At 38.7% G+C, this 26,319-nt stretch overlaps 1 protein-coding gene across 1 annotated transcript; it reads right to left on the bottom strand.

The window, feature by feature from the left end:
- Positions 1-9,916: 9,916 nt before the first annotated feature.
- Positions 9,917-19,928, bottom strand: LOC116438473. The gene is made up of 2 exons (XM_032097421.1): positions 16,847-19,928; positions 9,917-10,471 (listed from the first exon to the last, which is right to left on the bottom strand). The coding sequence occupies exons 1-2, from the start codon at positions 17,412-17,414 to the stop codon at positions 10,356-10,358; spliced, it is 684 nt and encodes a 227-aa protein (XP_031953312.1). The 5' UTR covers positions 17,415-19,928; the 3' UTR covers positions 9,917-10,355.
- Between the last annotated feature and the right edge of the window lie 6,391 nt (positions 19,929-26,319).

A 26,319-nucleotide genomic window follows, 5' to 3' on the forward strand; every position in this document is an offset into this window, starting at 1 on the left:
AGCTATAAGTAAGATTAATTTCCATACGGTATATGTTGCATATGTGTACATCAGCAGTGGCACTAATCAGATTCACTCTGCAGAATAACAAAAACAATTTTTTGTTATATAAAAGTTTGGTGAATATAAAATAAATCTGATATATGCTTGCTCTAAAGGAATAAAGTGTTTACACAAGGTAACACTGACACTTGGCCAAAAAGGGATCAATGACCAAATATTGTGTAAAAATTCGTATTCAAAAGATGTAATATGCTTTTTTAAAAAATTGAAAGCAGATAAATTGCAGCTCAGTTAGAGAATAGTAACTCCACAGAACTCCCAAAGTAAGGAAGACAAGAAGGATACATGCTTTCAGCAAGATCATGAACTGAAGCAACAGAAAATCCTCCTTGATGTGTCTTTTACAATATGGGAAATAAGAAGTTTAAATTGAAATCAGGTTTAAATTACTGTTTTTAAAAAATGTGAAACTCTTGTAGCTCTTGATCTTAGAAATGGAGAATTGGCTTCAAAAGGGATCACATGAAGTCAGACAAAGGTTGAGGTGGAAGTGGACTTCTGGACATCATCTGATTCAACAACAGGGCTACCTAGAAAAGCTTGCCCAGGTCTTTGTGCAGAGGTGTTTTGAATATCTCCAAGAAGGGAGACTGCAGTGTTTCTGGACAACTTAAGCACGGGCTAAATCAGCCTTACAGTGAAAAAAGTGGTTTTTAATGTTCAGAAAAAACCACATGTGTTTCAGTTTGAGCCAATTGCCTGTTGTCCTGCCACTGCATTTCACTGAAAGCAACTCTTGCCTTCTTTGCATCCCTGTTTTGGGTATTCATAGACATTCATAAGATCTTCCCAGAGCTTTTTCTTCTCCAGGCTTGACAATCCCAGCTCTCTCAACCTTTCACCACTTTAGAAATTCTACAGCTTCTTAATAATCTGTGTGGCCCCTTGCTGCTCTCTCTCCAGTATGTCCACATGTCTCTTGTGTCTCTTCTGCAGAGCACAGAACTGTACACAGCACTCCAGGTGAGGTCTAGAGTAGTCAGAATTATTCAGAAACAGATTTTTCTTTATACTTAAGCCAGGTGTGCTCCACTTTGGACCCTCCTCCAACCCTATTTTCGATCTTTATGTTTCTAATAGCTCTCAAAGCTTTGCTGGCACTTATTTTGATTATCTTGACATCAAACTATGGAGCTTGCTGTTTCTCTGAATAGATCAAAAGAGCATATGCTATGCAATCTTTATCTCTAAATGATTCAGAGAGAAAATATCAACCTCAATTAAAACCATTAACATGGTCTCTTTTGCTTTATCACAGCTGTGAGATAAAGACCAGATGAGACACAGATTTTGGATACAAAGTTTGGGAAAAAAAGTTCAAGAACGTTCAGTTAAGAAGTCTATATGAAATCAGTCTTCAAAGAATGTGGAGCCTGGGAAGAAATGAGTGTCTGTGTTTCAAAATATATTCAAGATCCTTGCCTTTTTCTTTTCTTTTCTTTTTTTAATTTATTTTCCGTTTACATAAAACAAATTAATTTCAAAAGGGAGTTTCATTATATTAAAGCAGAAAAAAAAAGGGTAAAATGCAACTTCATACCAAAAGTACTCAGAACACACAGTCTGAAATTACAGGTAGTACTAATTACTAATTACAGGTAGTACAAGTGCAGTGAACTTGAGTTTCATTGCATTAAGGTAAACAGCTCTTGATTATTGTCAAGACATTTAAGGCCACTTCAGGTTTTAGCTAGGTGCCTCAGGACAGGTTAGAAGTCAACATGCCACTCACAGTTGAAGTGTCCGTAATGGGAGGAGATGAAGAGGCCAAATATGCCCAACGTTCCCAGTTGGTATAGCTTACTTTTACATTTGTTGCTCTGGGGAAAATATCACATCAGCATCTAGTAATCCATATGATCTTCAGAGCATGTGTCAGACCCATACCTGGAGGATAACTGTCTCTGGCACAAAACCATAAGAACAGAGTGAGGACAGAGTGTGAGAGATCATCCAGGAGACGTAACTCTGAGAGTAATCTTGTATCTTCATGGATAGACACTTCATCATTAAAAATTCTATGACTCTATACAAAACAGGTTAAAATTGCTCCTGTACAGGAGAGAGCACCAGGCAGCAACAAGCTGAGGCACAACTGCTTGTTTGCGTCTGCACAGTGCATTGGTGAGACTGCTGTTTCGACACTACTCTTTTAAGCCCAGATGCAGGAACAATGTGAAAACCCTTGGAAGAGAACTGTAAGAGAATCTGAATAGCCACAAATAAGCATTGGGGGTAAGCTTGTTCCTTGTGCTGCAGGCTGTCATTTTATTACTGAGCATTAACACGCAAGGAGAAAATGGGTATATAACAACTGCAATGTCATGAAAACATCACAGTCAATCATAAAACTGTACAAAACTAGTCTCTCTTAACAGTGAGTATAATCAGAATGAGTTTGTCTGAATCAGATCAAAGTTCCTTCTAGTTTGGAATCACATCTCTGACCAAAGTTGTTAGGAAATACTTCAAGAAAGACTAGGACAACAGAGGAAGAATATGGTGTGCTTCCCTAGAGTACTTTTTCAGGTGCCAGTGGATCCATACAACTTCAAACATATGACCAGCATTTTTCCTGTAAAGAGGGTGAATAGGTATTATTCTACAATTTAATAATGATACATCCATGACATGTCCACTGGGGCATGGAGAATGCTGACGTAAAATCTTAGAGAGAAGTCTTTGATGGGAGGAAGTGTGAGATTCGTGCATGGTTTGTTAAAAAAAAAAAAAGTTTCCTAATTCTGTTCTCAATACACCTAAGAGAATAATGAACATAGAATTTTATATGCATTAAATCAGTTTTAAAGTTTAGCTAGAAGTTGTAGCCTTTTTTTCCCCAAAGAACACAGCTAGGACTACCAGTATGCATAATTTTAACATTCAAGGTAACACGTTTTCTGCAGGCCATTCAGAAAAGTATACGTGCTTGTTATAACACGGGTAATTTGTTTGAATTTGTAGACAGGTCCTGTAGACAGGTCTAACCCCATCCAGCAACCAAAGTTTACACAGATGTTCCTTCACTCCATGTGGTGTGACAGAGGAGAGATTCAGAAGGGTAAAAGTGGGAAAACTTGTGGGTTGATGAAGGTGACTGCCATGGGAAGCAGTGAATTAATTCCTTGTTTTACTCTGCTTGTGTGCATGGCTTTTGCTTTCCCTGTTAGACTGTCTTCATCTCAACGTGTGAGTTTTCCACCTTTTATCCTTCTGATTCTCTCACTTATTCTAATGGTCAGGGACTGAGCAAGTGGCTGCATGGGATTAATTTGATGGTTGGGGTTAAACCACGACACTTGAAAAGACAAACACCATTGGCCTGAATGTCCTTCCTTCCTGCTTCTTTCCCTCCTTTCTATATGCTGACCATGATGCCATATCCTATGCAATATGCCTTTGGTCAGTTGGGGTCAGCTGTCCTGGCTGTGTCCCCTCCCAACTTCTTGTAGACCCCCAGCCTCCTCACTGGTGGGATGGTGCAAGGAGCAGAAAAGGTCTTGACTCTGTGCAAGCACTGATTAGTAGTACCTAGAGAATCCCTGAGCTATCAACATTATTTTCACCACAAATCCAAAACACAGGCACTTACTACTTACTGTGAAAAAAACCCACAAACCTATGCCAGCCCAAGCTTAGATGTGAACAGTATGTCATATGTTTGTTTAAAAAACCATAGCCTTGCATGCTACACAAAAATAGTTACTAGATCACCTGAAGAATCTCTCTAGCGCTGTGACTTTTTCAGACCTCTCAATTCCCCTTTATTTAATGTTCATAAGTTCAGGAAAGGATATTACAAAATTTGGAAACTTTTCAAGTAAATATTGAATCCAAGCCCATAATCTTCATGGTATTAATAAATCAAAATCACCTGCCAGTGTATCCAAAGAACTGTTACTCATTCACAGTTTATTGTAATTACAGAAATACGTTTTTCCTGAAAAATTTTTGAAAAGGTGCACATAAGATACAGGAAGGATACATAAAAAACATGCAGAAACAGAAACCACTTTGTTCTTCCTTGAAGTTTTTATCTGTTTCCAGTCATTAGAATCTATCTCAGTTATTAACGGGGGAATAACATTCATCAAGCTTGCACCCTCCATGCTATCAAAAGGAAGCAAACTTCTGAAGGAGCAAAACACCTTTCGGTTGATTCCATCATCTCCTCTGGTACCAACATCACTGACTTCAAAGAGCTTTCATTTATACTGGTGTGCTCCAGAGATAAATTTGGCCTTTCAGCTTTATGTTTCATTTTCAAATACAAGACACAGAGGATGAAATCTTAACAGACAATACAGCACACTAACTTTCAGAGAGTACACATACTTCCTGCTGAACTCAATCAACTTGATTTCATCTCTAACTTGCTCAGATTTTGCAACAGTAATGGCAATAATCCTGAGTGCCCTCAGTGAATAGAAAGAAAAGCCATGCCCTTTTTTTTTCCAACACTAATTCACTTTCCAAAAAAAACCATCTTTGATTTAGGAACTTCAACATCGAGTTCAATTCCATTATATGAAGTAAATAGATTACTCCAATTTACAGAAATTTGTAACAAGTTACTTGTACAGAACAGGGTAGGTAATCTTATCTGCACAGGAAAACCTTGTAAGTTTATGGACAATGTTTATATATTGATTTTTCAAAAAGTGTGAGGGGGTTTTTTGCATTTTGTTGACACAAAAGGAGACAATGAGTTCATCAAACTTTATAACTTGGTCATGCGTTCAGTGAGAGAAGGAAGGAAGGATAGTGTAGTAAAGAAAAGCTTGATCTCAGTGTTGAAGTGGCCTCAGGCACTTAATTTGTACCTCTGGCTGAGAGAAAATGTCAGCCTGCCTATGTTCTGCTGCTCGCACTGAAACTTAAATCCAGCTGTAAGCCTTTTTCACAATAACGAATCTCTTGGCTGCAGTTATTTTAAGTTTTGTTCACACAAAAAATGAATCACCCCAAAGGAAATACTTACTTTACATGGTCACTGATATATATATTATTTTCAAAGCGAAGCAGAGCAACATTGCAAAACTAAGCACAGGTAGGTCAGACTTCCATCCGAAGAACAGTGTATAATGTACCCATATAGATTTGCTAAATTAATCACAGGTTTCTTGTAATCTTGTCTGCTGCTCAAAAACAAACAAACAAACCACACAAGCACTGATGCTTCTAATCATGCATGCAGACACTCTTCAATAAAGTCTTTCAGGCAACTAACATACCCCCGTATTAGAATACTGTGGGTACAGGTTTCCTGGCTGATGTTTCAAAAGTATTACCCTAAATTCCTTTAAACACTAGAGAAGGTTGTATAAATTTCTGCATCTTTCAGTGGGCACTGATAACAGTCTCTCTGCATTTTTAACAAGATGCAGGTCTCAAAATAGGAGGTTTTAATTTGAATAAGTTACTTTGGAAGTAAGAGGTAAAAATCATCACAAATTAATTAAAACGTCGTCCTTTGTTTGTGGTGATTAATAATACATAAGGAATCCAGGTTTTACATAATTCATCAATCTGACGTAAACTGGCACTTTCCAGTTCCACAGAGTGGAAACCCGTGACACTTGAAAAACAGCTCTGAATGGATGCGCCACATCCTTCTGCCACAGGACTTAAAGTCATAGTCATCCAGTTTGTCACATACAAATGAATTTTTTAGGACTGAGGCAGTAAGAATATAATAAACAAAAAATGTGCTGAGTTCCAAACAGGATTTTTTTTCTCTTTCATGCACTAAACTCACAGAACCTAAAAGCAACGTGCTAGCAATTAAAGATGGAGAAAGACTCCGGTAAGATAATGTAGCCTGTGCTCTTATGACTGAAGGATTATTTCCTGAGCAACTTGAAATTTTTAAGTATGTTGTTCACAAGGTGATCTAGCACCAAGCATATACATCACAAAGCTCAGTCTGAAGCAGCAGGGTGGCAACACTGGAATTGAATCATAGTGGCAGTAGATCCTACTTCTTTCCAGATGTGCAAATTCGTATCAGGAAGCAGTAACAAATAGGCAGGCAAATACTGCCTTAGCATAATTTTCTTTCCCATCATGGACAGACTTTGAGACTCCCACAGAAAAAAGGCAAAATTGTACTGAGCTCCCTCAGTTCTTAGTCTTGATCAAGTTGTGTACTTCTACCTTCTTTGATCTTCTTTTGTTATCCTCTTAACCCTCTACCTAATTGCATAGCCTCTGTAAACCTTTTTTTTCTCAAAATCATTCTAAGAACTCTGGCTTCTTCAGTTGTTCCCTCTCTGATTTGAATTTCTTTGTGACTTTTCTCTAGGGATCATGTTTCTTCTCCTTTCTTCACACTGTGACAGAGCATGAGGAAAAGAAGCAGCTCATAAAAATCCATCTCCTCTTATTGATGGGTAATTATAACCCTTGATTTGTACCTGTGCACAGTATGGCAACACAGTCAAAAATGTTGGCACAGAGTTCTGGTACCTGAGGGTGACACCAGACCCCCCAGCATGCACTGGCCTGCTTAGTGATTTAAGGAATTTACATTCCTGATTAGCTTCAAAATTCTATGTCAGGTATTTCTACAGTAAATATTTCTACTTCTTTTAGTGTTCAGTAAACCCTGAGGTATGCTGACCAAACCTAAACCTCTGGCAAGATCTCAGCTGATTATCAGTGGGTTTGAATCAAGTATTTAAAAGTAAGCACCAAATTATCAAATTCTTTCCTTACAGTGTGTATGGAAACTGTATTATATTGATCCCATTTAATTAGCTATCTTAAAACTACCAAATCTTTTCCTGTGAGAATCACTCTTTATAAAATACTTCTTTCTGCATATAATTCAGCTATTCTCTTCTTATAAAATACTTGTTACTGAGTGTAATTCACCTCATCTTGGAACATAAGTAATTTGATTAATATTTTAGGGATAAAATATGTAACATTTCTTTTTCTTCCAGTTTTCAAACCAGTCATATTTTAAATGAAGATATGCCACAGCATAAAGTCTGGAAATTAAGTCTTTTAACATCTTGAACATTTAGAGTTCTGTGATGACTTGTTTTTTTAAGGCAGAGATGTATTTAACATTAATATTATTTATATTTAAGTATTACACCAAAAAACAACAGCAGATTGCATTTGAGTGTGATCTATAGCCCCACCTCTTAAAAAAGGTTGCTTGCATGAGAACCTCATCTTCTTTATTAATGGCAGGTGCTCCACATAGCCATAGCTGGATCATTTATTTATGCTCATATACATGAATTTTCTATATGACTTTTTATATGCAATTATTGTTTTACCAGACCTTTTTTTTCTTTCAGAAGGCAAATGTTCAGCACATCAATTATATGAGTCCCCATTTTAAGCCTTCTGCACCTGAAAAAATTGCCAGTTTATTGGTACAATTTTTCTGAATATTTTCATTTGTAAAATTCTTCTTTTGTGCACCTTCTCCTAACTTTTTTAAAAGTAACTTTTTTTTAAAAATAACTTTTTTTCCTGCGATGCTAGCCGTAACCAAAATACTGTTTGGCTGTGAATAAACAGTAAAATTAGGGTAACATTAAAAATAGTTATAACATTTATGCACTATTCTGCTTCTTGTGCAACTGTGGACTAGTGGCAAAGACCTAACTGCACGTAACCAAAGTTTTTGAGCTGCTACAATAAAGCACAACATTATGACAAGACAATACACTCTTATTGCGGTAAATATCTCTGCAAACCCAGTGGAAAGATCCTGGCATTTGTGAGTGAGACATAGATCTATTGATATATACTATGGCGTTTTTTTTTCCTTTGGTACATTTAAAATAGAGAAATACACTTCAAATTTCAGTAGTTATTTTCATATTACAATATAATTCCCTCCTTATAATATATTCCAGACTATAATTCTGTGTTTTCCCCCCACAGAAGAGATAGAATGAGTCTGTAAAATCTGAAGCATATTGAATAAGTTCCTTGGTTTCTAATGGCCTTGTGGTTTGTGAAAATATTCAAAATACAGGGACTACTGCTATTGATTACAAAGAAATTAATTTTTCAATATACATCTGTATCTTCAGTCCTTAGGTCTATCACAGTCTTATGTATCCACCTGAAAATATACTGAAAACAAAATAATTTCCAAGCAGACAAGAAAATACAGTTAGATTTTTTTTTACTTTTTTGCTTTTTAAGATAGTAGGTGTTTGCTGTTAGACTGTTTTACATTCTAATACTTCCATTTTCCACAGTCTTCAGCTTCCCTATTAAATATTGACTTCTGAAGACATGTTTTCATTCTTTATTTAGATTTTTTGCAATAAATAACCAATATTTGCCTTAAGGATAACCTACAGCAGTTCTGATAAAAATAAGCCTGTTGGAGGATGAAACAAGCATCCCTAGTCCTTAAATAGGCAACCATTACTAGTTTTCCTAGTGAAAAAACAAAATGCTTCATAGACCTCCAGTAGAGGATGGTTCATACATGTATTTGAAGCATTTATTTATTTACTTCCAGAAGAATTAGAAGTTTTCAGTTTATTGCTCCTATTGCTCTTACAGAAAATACTGAACCCATGTATTATGCCCATTAGCCTAAAAGTCCTCAGAGCAACAAAAGACTTGTAGGGAAAAAGGGTCATAAATCAAATTAAAATCTGTTAACAATTAACCTCTTTCATTTTCATTGATTTAAATACATACTGATGGTTATTCTTCTTTTCTGTAAGATGGTGAACTTGAAAGACCTCCCAGGGTAAATTCTGTATATAACCTGATATACAGAAAGCTTAAGAAACTTTTCCTGACATTTACCAAAGTTGAACACTTTTTTCCCTTTTCTCTGATTTTAGTTCCAACAGACAGTGTCAGAATACAGAATATGAAGCTTATTGAGCTTCTCAGATTAGTGCAGCAGAAACTGCTTCTAATCCTCCGTCATCATCAAATTGACTAGTCTGACATTGTCGGTGCTGAGCGCTGCATGTACCAGCAAACACTGGAGGCTGAAAAAATAATTCCATTCTAATCTAAAAGAAATTTATCCAGTACTGCATAGACCTTGCCCGTATCTCCTCAGAGAAGATACAAAGAAAAGGAAATAATCTAAAAATCTATATTTGATTGAAAAAGTGATGTTTGGAAAATGTTCTGATGCACTATCCATTTCTGAACTAATATTTTGTATTATAAGGCTAGCATAAATATTTTATACTATAGTTCAGCAAAATACATATTTGTTAAACAGGAAGTATTTGCATATTCAAAGAACATGGGTCCAAGCCAGGATTCTGAATCCAAACAGATGGCAGGTAACAAAGGCTAGTTGAGACAAGGCTGTTGATGGCAAAACCCAAATGCTTTACTGGCAGGGTGATGCATTATAAAATTTCCAAGCTTATGCTGAGTTTATATTACAAACTAAGAGATTCCTCCTATCAACCTCCACTTAAGCTGCCAAATTCTCCTCCGAGGAGCTACCCATTGCAGTGCATTATTTTATCAATCCTAAGGCTAATTTGCAAAAGAACAAAGTACCAAAACCCAAATGAAAATACCACATACCTGAAAAGCCTTTTAAAGTAAAGATTTCACGATCTGTTCTACCAGACAACACCCACCTACATTCCCCATGTTGAATACAGTCACCTTTTAAGAAGTTCCTAGAAAACCTAAGCATTGTTGATTTAGGACTTCCAGGATTTAAACTAAGCCCTGACTAACAAAACATTTTTTTCAGAAAAGAGGTGCTCTTCTTTTCTGAAGAAAGTCAAAATATCCATCAGAAGATGAACCTTCATATCCTTTTTCTAGATGCTCTACTGTCATGAGAGAATTTAGGAGGAAGCTGCAAGAACAGAATCACACCAACCAGAGACATAGATTTTATTTTCAAAATAATCCAGCCAATAACAGATAATCAGTGGTTGTATCTTTACATTAGTAATGACAAGAGGGGGTTAACTTAACAGTTGTTATGAAATTACTCACAGAATAAAAAGAGAAAGCTGTCATTGACACTTTTTACATATGTTTCATGTTAGTTTTTGAGGCATTACATGTTTCAGACATGGCAGCAAATTAGGCTGTAGACTTGTCTAGTAATACTTCAACAAGATGACTTGAAAAGTAGAAACATTAATAATAATTTCTCATTGCTTTGATGTCTTTCTCTAAATTTTGGAAAAGGTGGGAATGAACTTCACGGCAGGATTTAGAAACCAATGTAGACTGCAAAATTCATGAGAGAGTGACTCTGTCACCTCTGATCTCTCCTTCAGATTAAGTGGTTAGTGGTTGGCTACTGATGGCTAGTGATGGCTACTGATGATCCAATCCAGGAAGTCATCTGAAATGGGCTGCTTCTCCAAAGCTGCTGGAAGAAATCTCATCACAAATGCAACGCAAGCTTCTACTCTCCAGGGAACTGAAGTTGAAAAGAAGAGGGGATTATGCTAGTCCTGAGCGAAGAATCCTGTTTCATGTATCTTTGCAATTCTACAGTCCTTTTAGGGCAGGAAATATGGAGGTTTTTTCTTAGTTTGGGGTTTTTTTCTTCGTTTGGGGTTTTGGAGATGAAAAATCTTAGTGAACAAATGGCCTGATGAATACCAAGTACACTGCAGCACATGACCATGCTCTGAGTAAGCCAAATGTGCTTTCTAAATGGAGGAATCTAGGAATATAGGAGATGAAGATTATAACTTCCCTGGAGTCACTAGGTGATTTTCAGTAGGCAGAAACCACTGCTGAAATATTCACTCACAAACAGCAAAACAAAATGACAAGCGAAAAAACAGATGAAAGTCAGGACCTTCTCTCCAGCAAATACTAGATTTTGCGAGACTCACCTGAATACTATTCTCCAAAAGGAGTTTTCTCACTGAAAGAGTTAATAGCAGCAAAAATTACAAATAAAGCAAAGAACAATTATGTTCTAAATCCATCCCTGGTGTCATCTCAAACAGGTAAAAAATTTCACTGATTCTTTTATCAAATCTGTTTCATGCTGAAAAACACTGATATTTCATAGTTTGAAGATTATGCACATAGTTTGCTTTAGAAGTTGCATAACCTCTTATTGAGGTGTATGAAGATTTTCCAGTAACAAAATCTGTACTGCACAGAAGTGGCATTAGCAACCAGAATCAGTAAAGACAAAAACTGGATCTTATGAACTGAAAAATTCACATATATACACAGACTCACATTCCATAGGAAAGGAGGAAATCTGAAGACAATGTATATAAACAAAATATTAAACTGTCATATTACCATGCCTGAGACTAAGCAGATATGAATTTTTTTTTTCTCTGCTACAATGGCATTATAAACTGTGCAAAAAAGATCTCAAGGACTCTAAACACAGTCACACACGCCAAGGTACTAGACAAATAAAAAACATTAGTTGCAATATCATCTATGGCAGTAGCAGGTCTTGACTTTGTACCATGACAAAAAGGTATATCTTGACAGATAAAACTGTCAGGGGTAAAAAATTAATATATGTTTAATTAGAATTAGTACCTTGATGTGAGATTCCACTTCTCATCCATACTAAAAGGATGTTTAAAATTTATATTTTAAAGATGAAACATCATTCACTAGTACCATCAGTTAGCTGTTAAGATGGCAGTGTAGAGGAGGGGTTCAGGGACCAGCAAGTTCAAAACCTGAGCTTCCATGGCTGGATGTTCTGGTCATGTCCAGTGCATTTTTTAAACAGTTTGCATTTCATATATCTCCTGTGTTTAAACAGCAGGGCACTCTGGAGCCAAGTGAGGCATTTCCCAAGAGTCCTTTGGTGGGGACAGAGCAGAAATTAAAACAATTTTGTTTTGAAGTGAAAGCCCAAAAGGAGTTTGCTGAGCCTTTCTGTTTCTCTTTAGATATTTATGTCCCTCTTTGGAAGGAGACTGCATGCAAACAAAAATGCATGTCTTCACACTGTGGCAAACACGCTAATTTGACATTGGTTATTCTTATGAGCATACCAAGGAATATCACCAAGTAGCATCAGAATATAGTCTTTAATCACATGGGGTGTGTTCCCTAAGAAAAGAGAAACTCATAGACTTCAAATAATATTTACATCTGACCTCCTGCATAGTAGAAACCATAAATGTCATCCAGCAGCTCCCGCATCAACATCATAGTTTCTGTTCCAGTTGCAATCTTTGCTTTATGAATGCTTTTTCATCTTGATTTAGAAATCTCTTGAGTAATGTCAGAATGCATGGTAATAGGGACTTAATCAGGACTGAACAGTCAGCAACTACTCACTTCTGGCTCAGGAAGAGCCAAAGTAATATGTCCATGATCTCAAGCAGTACATCTTAACACAGTCAAAAAAGGAAAGACTACGCAGTCTTTATCTGGTATAGTGACATCTGTTCTCTGACTGACTTTAAAGAGCACCATACACAGAAAAGCCCTGAAATCCAGTACACAACATCTTTTTTTGGCAAGGAATAGAAAATCAGCTTTTCCAACTATGGTGTTTCAAATTTCTGCCTCTCCTTTGAACAAACACAGCAGAAAGCCCACCACAGTTAACACTAACTTAAACTTCTTGGTCTTCCACTGTGCCTTGGATTTTATAAAACTATTTATAATAAAATTAATTGCCATTTCAGCATAGATATTTAAAACAATACGGGGGCTATGCCATCCTTCTCCCTGACTCACAGCAATGGGAGAACTAACATACTGTATTTAATATAGAGTGCCCATATTTTAAGCAGGCTTCAAGATACATTCCATTGAAGGTCAATACACTGTTAGTGAAAAGACAATTTTAATATGGGAGATAAAATATCTTGATCAACCAGTCCCCTAAATAACCTTTAACCACTGAAATTCCTTCAAGATATTATGTAGTTTAGGGGCTAATTAATACTTTTAAAATGCCAGGACACTTACAGACCAAAAGATGCCATATACAGATGGCTACTCCAGTATATATGAAATTTTTGTCTATACTTTGGACGTGAGCTATTGAAGAAAAGGGTGGTAGAACAACTACTTAAATGAGTCCTTCCTCTTCTATAAGGCTGACTGAAAACAGGCAAGATAAAATAACTTTAGGAAGAATTGCTTTGTAAAGATCCGCAATATTACTGATGTGTCACGTGAGTTACAGCCCAATATAGCAAAAGTGGCATTTCCATTACAAGATGCTGCTTTCAAATATTTGTAGTTTTCATAGAAGGAGGTAGAAAATATGGCTGAAAATTCAATACATGTTTACAATTTGCATGCATGTTTTTAAGACTTCTCTGTATTTCCTGGTCTAAGAACATCTTATACACATTAGTCTCTAGTTTAAAATTCCATAAATGTGGTTCAAAAGGCTGTAAACACACTAAGTCATATTACATTCCAGGAATGTGAGACTATTGTTCAAATGACAGTTAGAAATAGTATCTACTTCCTTTCATCCAACTATATACTATAGTCTCCCTAAGTGTCCTTCCTGAGAAGACAGAAGAATTTTTCCCTCTGAAAACAGACAAAATCCATGTTGCCATGTTTTCACTGAGTTTTCCTGAAACAGCTTTTAAACTGGGACCATAAGCAAGGCTTTTATAGCAAAGTGAGGAAAAATTTGCCTAGGTCTGACTTTAATTGAATGATTCCCCAGCTGTCTAAATCCTACTGACACGAAGAACTGTCCATATGACAGAGGCACAAGCAGAATTGGCTTTTTCACACTTTTAGAAAGATGCAGTGGATATATTGGGTTTACATGGGAAAATTAGTAGTGGGGGTGCTACAGGTGTGCCTTCTGTGACAAGATGCCAATAGCTTCCACCGTGTCAGACAGAGATAGTTCTCTCCTGAAGCAGAGGAAGAGAAGGAAGGAGTGAGATAATATGGAGTGAGCTGACCAAAGCCCTAATTCCCTATTCCCTTGTGCCACTTGGAGAGGAGGTAGAGAATTTGGGACTGAAGTCGAGTTCGTGAAAAAGGGAGGGGTGCAGGAAAGCCTTTGAAGATTCATTTTCATTTATCTTTATCCTACTCTAACTTTTCATTGGCAATTAATTAAACTAATTTTCCCAAGCTGAGTCTGTCTTGCCTATGACAGTCATTGTTGAGTGGTCCTGCCCTGACCTTCTCTTGACACAAGCCTTTTGTCATATATTCTCTCCCATGTCCAGCTGCAGAGCCAAAGTGACAGAGAGGCTTTGGTGGGCTTAGGCATCCAGCAGGGCCAGCCCCCCCACCCCCCCCACCCCTCCCAGCACTCTGCAGCACTCATAAAGGATAAGAACAGGTAGGCTATAGCAAGCATCTTCCAGTGTATTAATTCAGGGTTAGACACAAAACTGCCTACACGAGACAGTAAATGGAAAGCATCTGTACCTTGTGCTGCATCTCCCTGTCACTGTGAAGCTCTATACCTACTATCACCACTAAAGGTAACGTTAATCTGTTAATCTGTTAATTTGTGTAAACTAAAAGTGTACAGTAGAGAGCTGGCTGTGAGTAATTATTATGCTATAAATCCCTGTCTTTCACAATTTGTTTTACTCAAAGTTCTGTAAAGGGGATTTAAATACGTACATAAACACTTCGGTCTATATTTCCCAGCCAAATATTGGCAAGCCTCAATATACCTTTAGCAACATCCCACAGCCATGGGTGATAGAATACCAGTATAAACATTTCACATCTGAATTACATACATGTAGTAAAAGTGAAGCTCATTCATTTAGGCCATTTAAGAGAAGTTAAGCACAACTCTCTATGTTCATCTCTGTGCTAGAAGTGTCTTTTCGACATATACAGCGTAAAAAATTAGAATTTTCACTTCTTCTACAACTCATCCAGTCTATTTTAATTAATGCTCTAAGTGACACGAGCCCTGAAGAAAAGGTTTCAAACAGAAATTCAGAGAGGGAAAGAGAATGCAAGAGCCACGCTGTATTTATAACAGTACATTCACGAATACCACTAAGTAGGTCAGCGACCCTTTTGCACGGCAATCTAAAAATACACATGTGCTCACAAACCTGAGCAAATATGGACACAGCTAATGTTACTGCTTCTTCCTTTACTCCAGCATTTGTCAGCACAGTAGTCCAGAAACTCTGGCCATGACAAAAGCAATTCCAAATTTCTCAGATTTCTCTCTCTAGCAATAAAACAGAGATTTACGTGGTTAAACCTACAGAAGAAAAAGAAATAAAATCATCCCAGATGACTAAATCACAGTTTCTAGTGGGTAGCTTAGTAACTGAACTCTTTATCCCCTGAAGGACTACTCAAAACATTTGTTTTCATTTTCTTGACATCCTGTCAGTGGTAACATAACTGGGGGTGCTGCTCTGCTTGTTATTTTCTGGGGTGAAAATTATTGTCTTTGCTGAGGAATCTTAAGAGGTAATGAATAATAAAAGTTAGAGGAATATACCCAGCCATGTGATCTCCCAGGAAAGAACACTTGCTCTTGAGTCCACTTGCAAACCACAGAAGGCAGTGAAAAACCTCATGAGCTAGGCCACTAATGTAGGTGGAACTATGACGTTCTCACTATGGTCCCTAAAAAAAAGATTAATTTTATGAAATTTTAGCACTTTTTTGAGGCTGATCCTTTAAGAATTGGCGCTTTTCTTTGTGCACAAAGTAGCTGCTCAACTGTTAATAGCTTGCTACTTCTGTGTTTTCATTGTCCTTGTATTGCCAAGGGTGTGGCAGTCGTTGTGATGATATTAAAGACTTCAGGAAAAAGCAGGAATATCTGGGATGTTGGCAGTGCAGTGCATTAAAACATTACGACACCTAGACCCTCAATTCAGGCCCAATGAGCTAGAATTTTTGGCTTAGGAAACAAGTGAACACAGGTTAAATGATCTCATTCTAGCCTCTAGTGAACATTAATCCACATCACAGAACCATCACGCAATTTGTCAGAGTAGTTATATTTTCTTCAAAACATAATCTAAGACTAGTGAGTTCTGAGCATGGTGCTGCACAGAAATTGCTGTTTCTTTTCATAAAGAGTTTGCATGATGTTTGACGTTGACATCTGTTGGGGTTTGACGCTGGCTAAGCACCAGGCACCCACGAAAACCCATTCACCCATTTTCCTCTGCTAAAGCTAAGCAGAGGAAGGGACATTAAAACGAAAACTTCAGGAGTTAAGGATTAGGGGAAAAACATTTTAAGGGCAAAACAGGCTCAAAAACTTAAACAGTATAAAGAAAATTTATTATTAAAAGAATTAAAAATAAAAAGTGTAATGAGAATTAAAATAAACCTTTAGAACACTTATTTTCTTCCCAGCCCCTCCCTCTTTCCCACCAAGAGCACAAGGGGACAAAACACAGGGTTTTGGTCAGTCTTTCACTTTGTAAGAATCTTTCTTCAGTTCATTCAGGGAAAGGAGTTCCTTCTACTGTTGTGCCGTGGGGTCCTTCCCACAGGAGACAGTTCTCTATGATTTTCTCTAGCATGGTTCTAATTTTCACGAACAGCCCGCCAGACCTGCTGTAACATGAGTCCCTTTCACAGGCCAAGCAGTCTTCCCACAGCTGCCTAGTGTGGGTCATTTTAGTTCATGGGGTTTAGTCTTTTAAAGATAAGCTTTTCTAGTTTGGAAGGGAAGGCTCTCTTCTTCTCTCTCTAAAGGCAAGGGTCATCTCTCTTTGTTTGAGTTCCTCACTAGATTATAGCTTTTCAGTATACACACACTCCAGCGTGAGCACTGTTCTTCACAGGCTGCATGTGGATCTCTGCATCCCCCTATGCACCTAATGAATTACAGGGAAATACTTTGTTTTATTATAGTCCTCACCACAGCTTGTAGAAAAATCTCGGCTCCCACTCGTGAAGCACCTCCTCCCTCTGCTTCTTTTCATGCCGCCATGTTGGTTCTCCTTACATGTCCTCACTTCTTCCCTTTTCTCTGGTTTGGAAGAAAAATGTTGTCCATAAGTATTCTTGTTCTCAAGTTCTATCAATTGAAGACTTCTTACAGAGCTTCGCTGCAGCAAAAATGTTGATCTTGTCTGCTCCGTGTTGGGGAATTGTTTGCCGTGTTTTCGTTGCTGGCCACGTGGTCTCTGCCGGCACCGCACAGGCAGCCCCAGCTGCATGGTCTCGGTCTCGGGAGGGCCCCAGCCGTGCAGCCCCTGGCAGCTCCGTCCAGCCTCACCACCCCTCAGGAGAAGAAACTGAGCTTCCCACAGTTTTGCCTGTCTTAAATATGTCATGACAGAGGCGTTACCAACTTGTCTAATTGGGCTAGTAACCTGCCCATCATCAGAGCCTTCAGCGATTGGCTCTGTGCCAGACATAGAAGTTTCAAGCAGCTTTTCTCCCATTCCCACCAAAAACCAGGCTGTGTTAAACTGACACAACATCTTCTGTTCCAGGCATTGTTTCTAGATACTAATTTTCATTCATACTTGCCTGTAAAAGTGGTAAGAGAATTCTAAAGGGGATTAACATGAAACTTATGTACATTAACAGCAAACCAGAACTGCTTCTAACAAGGGCAGAGGTGCAGTCTATTGCACCTTAATATTAGAGCTGCAGTCTCCCAGAGATGTTATTTGAATCTCAGAATCCTCATAGAAAAAGATTTCTAATCTGGTTCCTCCTTACTCCCATGGGATGGTAAGTTACTGCTAACCTAACAGTGCACAGTTCCCCACTTATGCGTTCAGTAGTAGCTTTACTGCAAAGATCAATAGAAAAGCGGCTGCACAGAGTGCATTTACCGATCCACCTTCTAGCCCCTATTCTGGTAAGGGAACAACTGAGTGAAGATCCCAGCTTCCTCCAAAGTGACAAGACCAAATACCTTCTCAAAGATGAAAGGTGGCTGTCACAGCACATTATATCCTTGAAATGACAGAACAGCCCAAACAAGAATTTAACCATTTCCTTCTATGTAGTTCTTACTTATGAGTTGAAGGACTGGGAAAAATTAGCACCTTATTCTGTAAATTTCTAAAAGCAACCCTTTTTATAGAAAAAAGTACTAATGGGGGGAAATTAAGTCTGGGATTTATGAGAGCTCATTATGCAACAGCTCTAAGAGTACTCCATCTACTTGTCCTCTAGTATATCAACACAGTTCAGGAGTTGCACATTATTGTTATAACCTCAAAAGAAGGAATCTGATGAGCTTTCCAACAGCACAGTTGTCATTGGATTGCTTTTAATATCGAGAATTTACAAAGTATTACATGTGCCACATGCAGAGGCAGTTAGAAGCCCAATTATGTAAAGTCCCAGTAAACTGACACTAAGCCAGTCTACAGTATACAACCTTGTCAGAGACACAGCAGTGGCCCCTGAGGCTGGAAGAGGTCTGGAAAGCCCAGGAATGGTTGGCACTAGGAGCCCAAGGACCTTCCTATCACACATGTTATGACATACAGCTATGTAACAACCTAAAGAGATCGCACAGGCAGAGCTGCTTTAAAAGAGAATAGATACAATAGGAAGAGTCAGTGATGCAATTGCGACACCTCAGAAAAAAAATAAGTGGACCTAATTACTCTAGCACCCTGTATTGTGTGGCTGCTTTCCTAACTACTGCCTTTACAATGTTGAAGTTAAATTGTATTTAGTAGTTGGTTTCATGTGTAGCTAATTTTGCCTAGGAAGTCTGGCTACCTACCTTTTTGGACTGGCTGTTAAATACTAATACCACAGGGTCCATCCATATGGCCACCTGAGCTGAAGGAAGCATTGTATCTGGAGACGTGCTGTATGTGTAGCATTGCAAATACTTGCAGCTTTTGGAAACAGTGGAACTTAACCAATGTACATAGTCGTTGTAGTCTGATGGGAGAATGTTTTCAGAGTTTGCCCTAGATACCAGGAGGTCTGGTGGAAAAGCTCCATTCCAGAGAAGGATGGGGAGCATGGGGTCAGCTCTTAGAAAGGCACTTGAATGTCAGGCTTGAAACTATGGAGATGATGACTGTTGCAGAAAAAAGAAAGTAGAGGCAGTCCTGCCAAACAGAGAAAGCATAACTACATCGTGAGGAGCCAATTTAATCTTGGTTTCTGTCTCAAATACTGGTTTTCAGAGGCATGCGAGGGAGGGGGTGCACATGTGCCACGTCCAGGAGGCAGCTAGGAGAAGATGGAGGAAAGCCTTGTGTCTGGGGAGACTTTGACCGGCAACCACTTCCCATCTCACATGGGACAGGCAGTCAGCAGGGAAACACCGAAGACACTGCACCCCAGAGAGGCTCTCCAACTGGATGGCAAAAGGTCTCTACCAATGGACTGCAGTGGGACATTGCACAGGGCCAATGGTGTCCTGTCAGCAGGCTGGCTTTGGGAGGAGCCAGGGGCCATAAAAATAGCTGCAACACAAGCTCTGGGGACTTTTTGGCTTTGGCTTTTTGAGTTTTGTGATTTTGGGCCTTTCTTGAGTCAGGGCTTTTTGAGTCTTGTGGTTTTGCTTTGGCTCCAGTCTACTGAGGTCTGCTTCTTGCCCTGGCCCTAGCCTGTTTCTTGTCCTTTTTGCCCTGGCTCTAGTGTGCTTTTTGGCTCTTCTTCCCTTGCTGACCCTTGCTCACCCTCGGCCACTCCTCACTTGCCCTCTTGTTGGGCACTTTGTGGCACACCAGCTGACCTCCAAGCTTCATTTGTAGCCTGTGTCCTTCCCTACCCCCTCACCCGTCCCAGTCGCCACCTGTCCTGCCTCCCTGTGTCCGTGACCGCCACCCTGCCGCTTTGTCCCCGCATCCCTGCCTGAGCCACCTGCGTCCAACCCTGCCTGCCTCTGATCCAGCCCGTTGCCACGATCCTCATTGCGACCCTGTCCAGGGTCCCACACCTCCTGCCCAATCCCCACTCACCTCGTGTCCAGCTGCCCGTCATGGCAGGAGCTCTGCCTATGGGGCCGCGCCTCTCTCAGTGCATACGCCCCACCTCATGGACGTCGACGGCACTCCCCGACCCTCTGGTGGTAATGCCCGCTTCTTCTCTATGTCTCCCCTCTCTCTCTCCCCCCCCATCCTTTTTCATTTTCCTTCCTCCTTTTCTGTCTTCGCTAGCCCTCTCTAGTAGGGCAACTCCTTTCTGGTTTTTCGTTACCAGTAAATGGTTCTCAGATAAAATGTTAGTCTCAGTTGACTTAATTTCGTTCTAGACCATCTATCTTTAAAAGAACTCCTTGCAGTTCCCCACAGTGAAATGCAGCATACATAAACATCAGTTCAAAACAACTATTTAAATCAAAACTTGTATATCCGGAGTGGAATAAGGACAGCTAGAGGCACCCATGTGACTAGTTACTGGGTGGCATATTTCATGGTTGTCTGTAAAGTTCCTAGGATCATAAATCTTAAACATTCAGGACTTCACCCAAAAACTTCCGTATTAGTGAATTTGTGGGATGATGGACAACTAAGCTGTGCAAAACAAGGTAGCATAATCAACAACCTGAAGAGTAAAAATGCTGCCAAACTCCTGAAAAGAATTAGAAGCAGCAAACTGACTCCAAATTGAATTAGGTTCATTCAGGAATTTATAAGTAGTATTGTTAAAAATAGGAATGTGACTGTGGAAAAGAGTGGAAACTCAATGATACCATCCGTTAAACCTTAGTAAGAACCTCCTGAGGAATAAAATCTGATGTTTCAATTCAAATGTGCCTTTACTTCCATTATTTAGCCATGGCCAGAGAAAAGAATGAACACAAAGTAAAGCACAGCAAATCAGATCTTTTAAAGCTTTATATAAGGTAAGCCTTATGACTTAGCCAGTGCTTGAGCAAAGCTGTTAAGTGTTAATGCATATAATCTATCTAGCCAGCTAACTAGTTTAATCCATCACAGAGTGTGTGAAAACATAAAAGCAACCCAGCTGTGACAAGTTAATAGTAGGGTGAGGCAGTAAAATGGTAACAAAAACACACTTTGATTAATGATTCTGAATTGTCCAGCTCTGGTGTATAGATGGCTTTTGTCTAGGTTTATTTAGTGGCCAATCAATGCAAAATAGATCTGGTGATTTAAAGCATTACACCAGATCAGAAATGTTGCCCCACAATGACAAAAACTGGCGAAAACACATTTTCATAGGAAGTAAAAGTAATAATTCATGTAACTAGACCTGCTTTAAAACACACCAAACTCAGGGGTTATTCCAGTAATACCTTCAGTGGAAGACATGCTAATAATTTGAATGAAGTAAGAACCATTCCATACTATTAGTCAAAGAGGCAAGAAAACTTTCTTTGACCTTTAAAATGTGTGAGGCTTTCCTTCCTTGTATCTCAGTTTCCATTTCACAATCCTACATGAGCAGTTTCCAAATAGGGTCAGGAAAAAAAAACCTATAAAATGTCAGATGAAAGCTTCCTTTCTTGGCATCTCTTAAATCTGTGGTGTTTCGGATACCCCACTTAAGTTTAAAATAAGCACACAAACTCTGGGAGACACCAGAACACTGAACAGTCATCATTCCTACTCTTTCAGTCCACAGAGTCTTTGCTGTTGAAAACACTATTGAATACACACGCAAAACGGTCACTTTGACCTCAGGATATGGGAGGCTTGAGGAAGTACCTCTCAATCTGAGGAATTCAGGCATCTGTTATATCCTAAGGGAACACTGCAAGCACCAAGCTGTGTCTCTTCTAGGCATTTTTCTTCCCAAATAGGTGTCCTACCACCCTGCAAAATACCTGTAATAAGGTAAAGATTATTCCTAAGTATGCTTCCTGTGGGAACTGTTTGGCAATTGAGCTTGTAACAATGAAAAGGGCAATGAAAGAAGATAAAAAACTATCTATAAGGCCTTTCACATTTGTTGAGCAGTAAGAATGACCAAGAGAAAATATTCTACATACCTGTAGAGTGGAAATAAAAGCTAGAACCAAGCATGCAGAAAGTGAAAAAAAATCTCTGTTTTCTTCACAGCAAGTAGTTACATGGATTTTGCTGCTGTATGACAACATGCTATATGACAACATACTGCATGACTTGGGCAAAACACTTTTTTAGCCTGGAAGATCAGACTAACAAGAGTCCATCTCTCTCACTTGTGCACAATGCCCTATATAGCAGGCTTTCCGTTTGAGGTGTTTGATAATGCTAACCCCTCTGACCTGCACAGCTGGTCATTGTATGGACTTCCACGAGCAGGGTGCAGGGGAAAGTGAAAGTGATGAATGCATCTTGCCAACAAGGAGCAGAGTTTTCTGGAAAGAACACAACATCCCATTTCCTTGAACACTGAAGGAATCACAAAACTGGAGATCGTTGCTTCAATCACAGTTTCAAATATCCTGACCATTCACTGCACAGCACACTTAGCATTCTTTTTGCTGCAACCCCGTGTGTGGTTTCTGTGGTTGCTTAAGTCTTACTACTCATTCTCTCACCCTTCATTGCCACCTTCTCCATTTGCTGTCATACAGACCTCTATCTAAACATGTTTAAATAAGTTGCATTTCACTCTTCACTCCTTAAGTTTTGAATATCTCTCATTCTTTTCTTTGCTGTGAGTTGCAGTGAAGTGTACAGTGACTTCATAAAAGGAACTTAACACTTCATAAGTGATATGAGCAATAATAGTGCTGCACAAAACAGTCCAAAACAAGTCTGTAAAAACAAAAAATGCATCACAGTTTACTTCTGACATCACAAGGTCTAAAACAAATACATTATAATAGTCCTGCTGCAGTGGCCTGTAACAGAAGTTGTAAGTGTATAGACTTGAAACAAGAATTTGTTTCTTAGCCATTGCTAGATATATGGGTATTTGGGGGTTTGTGATGGTTTTTAGGCAAAATAATAACAAAATTCTGTGTGTAAAAAGTAAAACAACTCAAACTTGGAATATCTGGCAATTTTTTAGGAGAACAGTACCACAGCTTAATTGTCAGCACAGCAACTAGCAACATAGAAAGGCTGTCATGTAAAGTGACGACATGCCTGCAAGTAGCATAGCTGTCCTAAAGAGAACTAAATTGGCCTGCCTGTTTGTAGCTACCCATGAGAAACTGCATGCTGTACTAAGTAAAGGCTGGTAGCAGGATATTTCCATCTACCACTTTTGAATGGGAAGTATATCTGTCATCTCATCTAGCACAAGTAGACATCTAACTATGTCTGATAATGAACAAGGGACTTGCTGTGTTGGGAACTGATAGTAAATTGGAGCCAACGTTTTCAAAAAGGCTGTGTAAGAGAAGGATATAACCTGTATAGATTTGGCTCTACAGAGAAGAGAAGAAATACTTAGTCACTGACTATTTCTGATAGTTGATAGTTCAAGACCTTTGTTACCTGACGTATTCTGAGCAGCCACATTCAGAGTTACGTACTGAGACACTCATGTCCGACAATGCCTAAAGGTTAACACTAGCCTACAGCTGCTGCTAATCCTTCAAGCACCTTTTAGAGATAAAAAAGTTCGGTGGGTGAACCTAACCTAGCCAGCTGTCTCCAAAGAAACACTTAGAAAGTCCTGTGAGATGTGTCAGATTACAAGCAGTGATTTGGAGCATCATCTGCGCCAAGTAACTGTAAGTGCTACTGGCAACATCCAATTACATGCTGACAGAAACACAAAACACCACAACCCTGATGTGATAAACCAGCTTGAAAACCCACATCTCCCAACAGAACATGACTGAACATCCTAACAGATGAAAACAGCTAAACGGGTGTGTGGCACAGCTTAGCTGTTTCTTTATCTCTCTTTTAAAGGTTGGGTTTCTACTTTGGCTGCTACATGGTGTGGCCAGTCCTCATGGGAAAGGCATGGCTTCAGTAACATTCAATGCAGAATTCAAAGTAGCCACAAGGACTAGGGAGAGGCGGTGCTAGAAGGAGTTTCCTTTTTTTTTACAGGATATTTTGGTCCAGGCCTGATACAATTGATGGCCAGTCAGCAGAGAACAATTAGAACAATGATTATGGCAAAGGGAGCATTGTATATGTCTAGCTACAACAGTTCTTCCCAGATTTTGCCTACTAAATAAGAGCATCTTCCTACTGAATGTTCACATGAAGGAAGAGGCCAACATTTAAGATACTAATTCAGTTTCTGATGAAAAATTGCCAGACAGAATATTATATAATGCAAGTAAAATCTCTAAAGAAATTAGTTGGAAGGGACACATTTCCAAGAGAATTTCAACAATTTTAAAAGCAAAGAATTGATTTTGAAAAACATATGTGTATTTTTTGAATAGGAGTGGTTTTTTATAAAATATCTGCTCTCATGACTGCTTTAATTATAAAATTACTTTTAAAATATGGTAATTTAAAAATACAGAGGGTAAGATTGCTTTCTTTCAGACATGAGGTGAAGCATGAGGTGAAGGAATGTTTTGCTACTGATTGTCTATTGAGTGAATGGGAATTAGAGGAAATATGCTAGGACAGGTGCTGCAGTTGCAAATATCATATCTAAAATGTTAAGGAGAAGCCTTCCCTGACCAAAAGAGAGGAAAATTTCCTCAAACTCAGGAAAATGTCTTAAATGAGAAAAAATAAAACCTTTAAGAAAAAACAAAATCTTTTTTAAAATAAAAACTTACAATTGAGATTTTGTGAGGTAACATTTTTCTGAAAATATTTCATCCTTTCCTTGCACTTTACTGGGGTCTACCATTGTAGTTTGCCAGACCAATAAGCTTTGTTTTCAGAGAAAGGGAATTTTTGCTGCAGAGTGAGAATGTAACTGGTTAGTGGAAAACAGCCTCTGATGTCATTTTCCCATATTATTCCTAGCAAACATCAATGAGCTTTATTAAATATATCGGGTTTATGACAGAATATTCTTAACTATAAGTTCTTATGAAATTCACAAATTACTGAAAGCAAACAGACATTACGCAAAGGAAGAGAACATTGCTGTGGGTTATTTTTTTTCCACAAAGAAACAGGATGATAGTCTAAGCACGGAGGTGAAGGAAACCGGCCAGGAAAGTACAGAAATAAGCAAAACCAGAACATCTTCACATTTCATCAAGCAATGTGGAAGGGAAAGGGGATAGGGGAAAGAGGAAGGCAAGGGGAAGGGAAAAGTAAAGGAAATATACCTAGCTGAGAGAAAGTTCTGCCAGTGTGCCGAGATGCATACTTTTGCATACAGAATTTGCCAAGCTGCTATAAAAGAAAGCCTTGCAATAGAGGAGGGGGAGGGCATTGGGGGCAGTGGGATTGACAGCAATGAGCTTACTAAAATAGAACATTTGTATTTTGCCTCAGGAATAAGATACCATATTACGATATATTTCAATGGTTGGAATTGCCTGAAGCTTTCAACCAGTATATTTATTGTTTATGAGTTAGTGGGCAAAAGACATCTACCAGATACTGATAGGATTCAAAGGCCAGAAAGGAGAACAGCATTTCCAGCTGCAAAAGCAGCTGATATCCTACCTGTGTCAATGAGACCTTACTTCTTATAACATTTCATTCATGGTTTTTTAAATGATCCTTAGTTATGACCCTTAGAATGATCCTTGGTCAGGGTTACAGAAGTGAGAAGATAAATTTAAGTTCCGCTTGGGACCCAAATGATGGTCTAACATGTTGTCCTTCTCACTTATGACAAGATAGATTAAAAACTTAAAATTCAGAATTTGAATTCTTGCCAGAAAGGAAGTAGATACATAGCTGAAACTATGAAACATACATTGAAACTGGTGCCCTGTTTTGGCTCATCTAACACTATAAGAAATGTATGCAGAGAGTTCAGTCTAAATGACAATTTATCAAGGAATAGCTTAAAAAATAAAGAGAAATTTCTAAATTCAAGATCAATGAATGTGGTTAATCTTAAGGCTGTTCAGTATCCCTAAATTACTATAGGCTGCTGTTACACACTATAATAGCTTGCTGAGCATTTGTTAACTCCAGCAGAGTATATGTGCAATTATTTCTAATGAACTCCCCAGCCCCTTAGGAAAAACTAAAAGTCCTTTTGAATTGGTTCTACCTGTTGGCTGCATTAAATTTGGAAACAAAAGCCATACGTTTTCAAATCTCCCCATACGACAGGGCTCAGAGCTAGATTGGCATGTTTATTTTCAGAAAACCTCCCAAAGCATTTTAGGCATGGCCAAACTAATACATCTCTCCTTGACAGCTGAAGAACTTTTATTTCCTTAGCTAGAGTGTAACAGATTGCTTGCAGTTTAAGTCTCGATGTTTAGGTTGCACTGCAAAATCTGGCTGCCTGCTGGGGTTGTAAAGAGGTCCCATGCAGAGAGGGGAATTCTGGGAACATCTGCCCACATAAACTTTATGCAGCCAAGGAGTCAAGGGAAGGAACAGC

The sequence above is a fragment of the Corvus moneduloides genome, chromosome Z (assembly GCF_009650955.1).
Source record: "Corvus moneduloides isolate bCorMon1 chromosome Z, bCorMon1.pri, whole genome shotgun sequence".
Taxonomy (NCBI): Eukaryota; Metazoa; Chordata; class Aves; order Passeriformes; family Corvidae; genus Corvus; species Corvus moneduloides.

Coding starts and splice junctions, on each gene's coding strand:
- LOC116438473 (XM_032097421.1), bottom strand. CDS start 17,414: ATGTTGTGTCAGTTTAACACAGCCTGGTTTTTGGTGGGAATGGGAGAA. Junction 10,472..16,846: donor AGATTTTTCTACAAGCTGTG/GTGAGGACTATA, acceptor TTTCAACTTCAG/TTCCCTGGAGAGTAGAAGCT.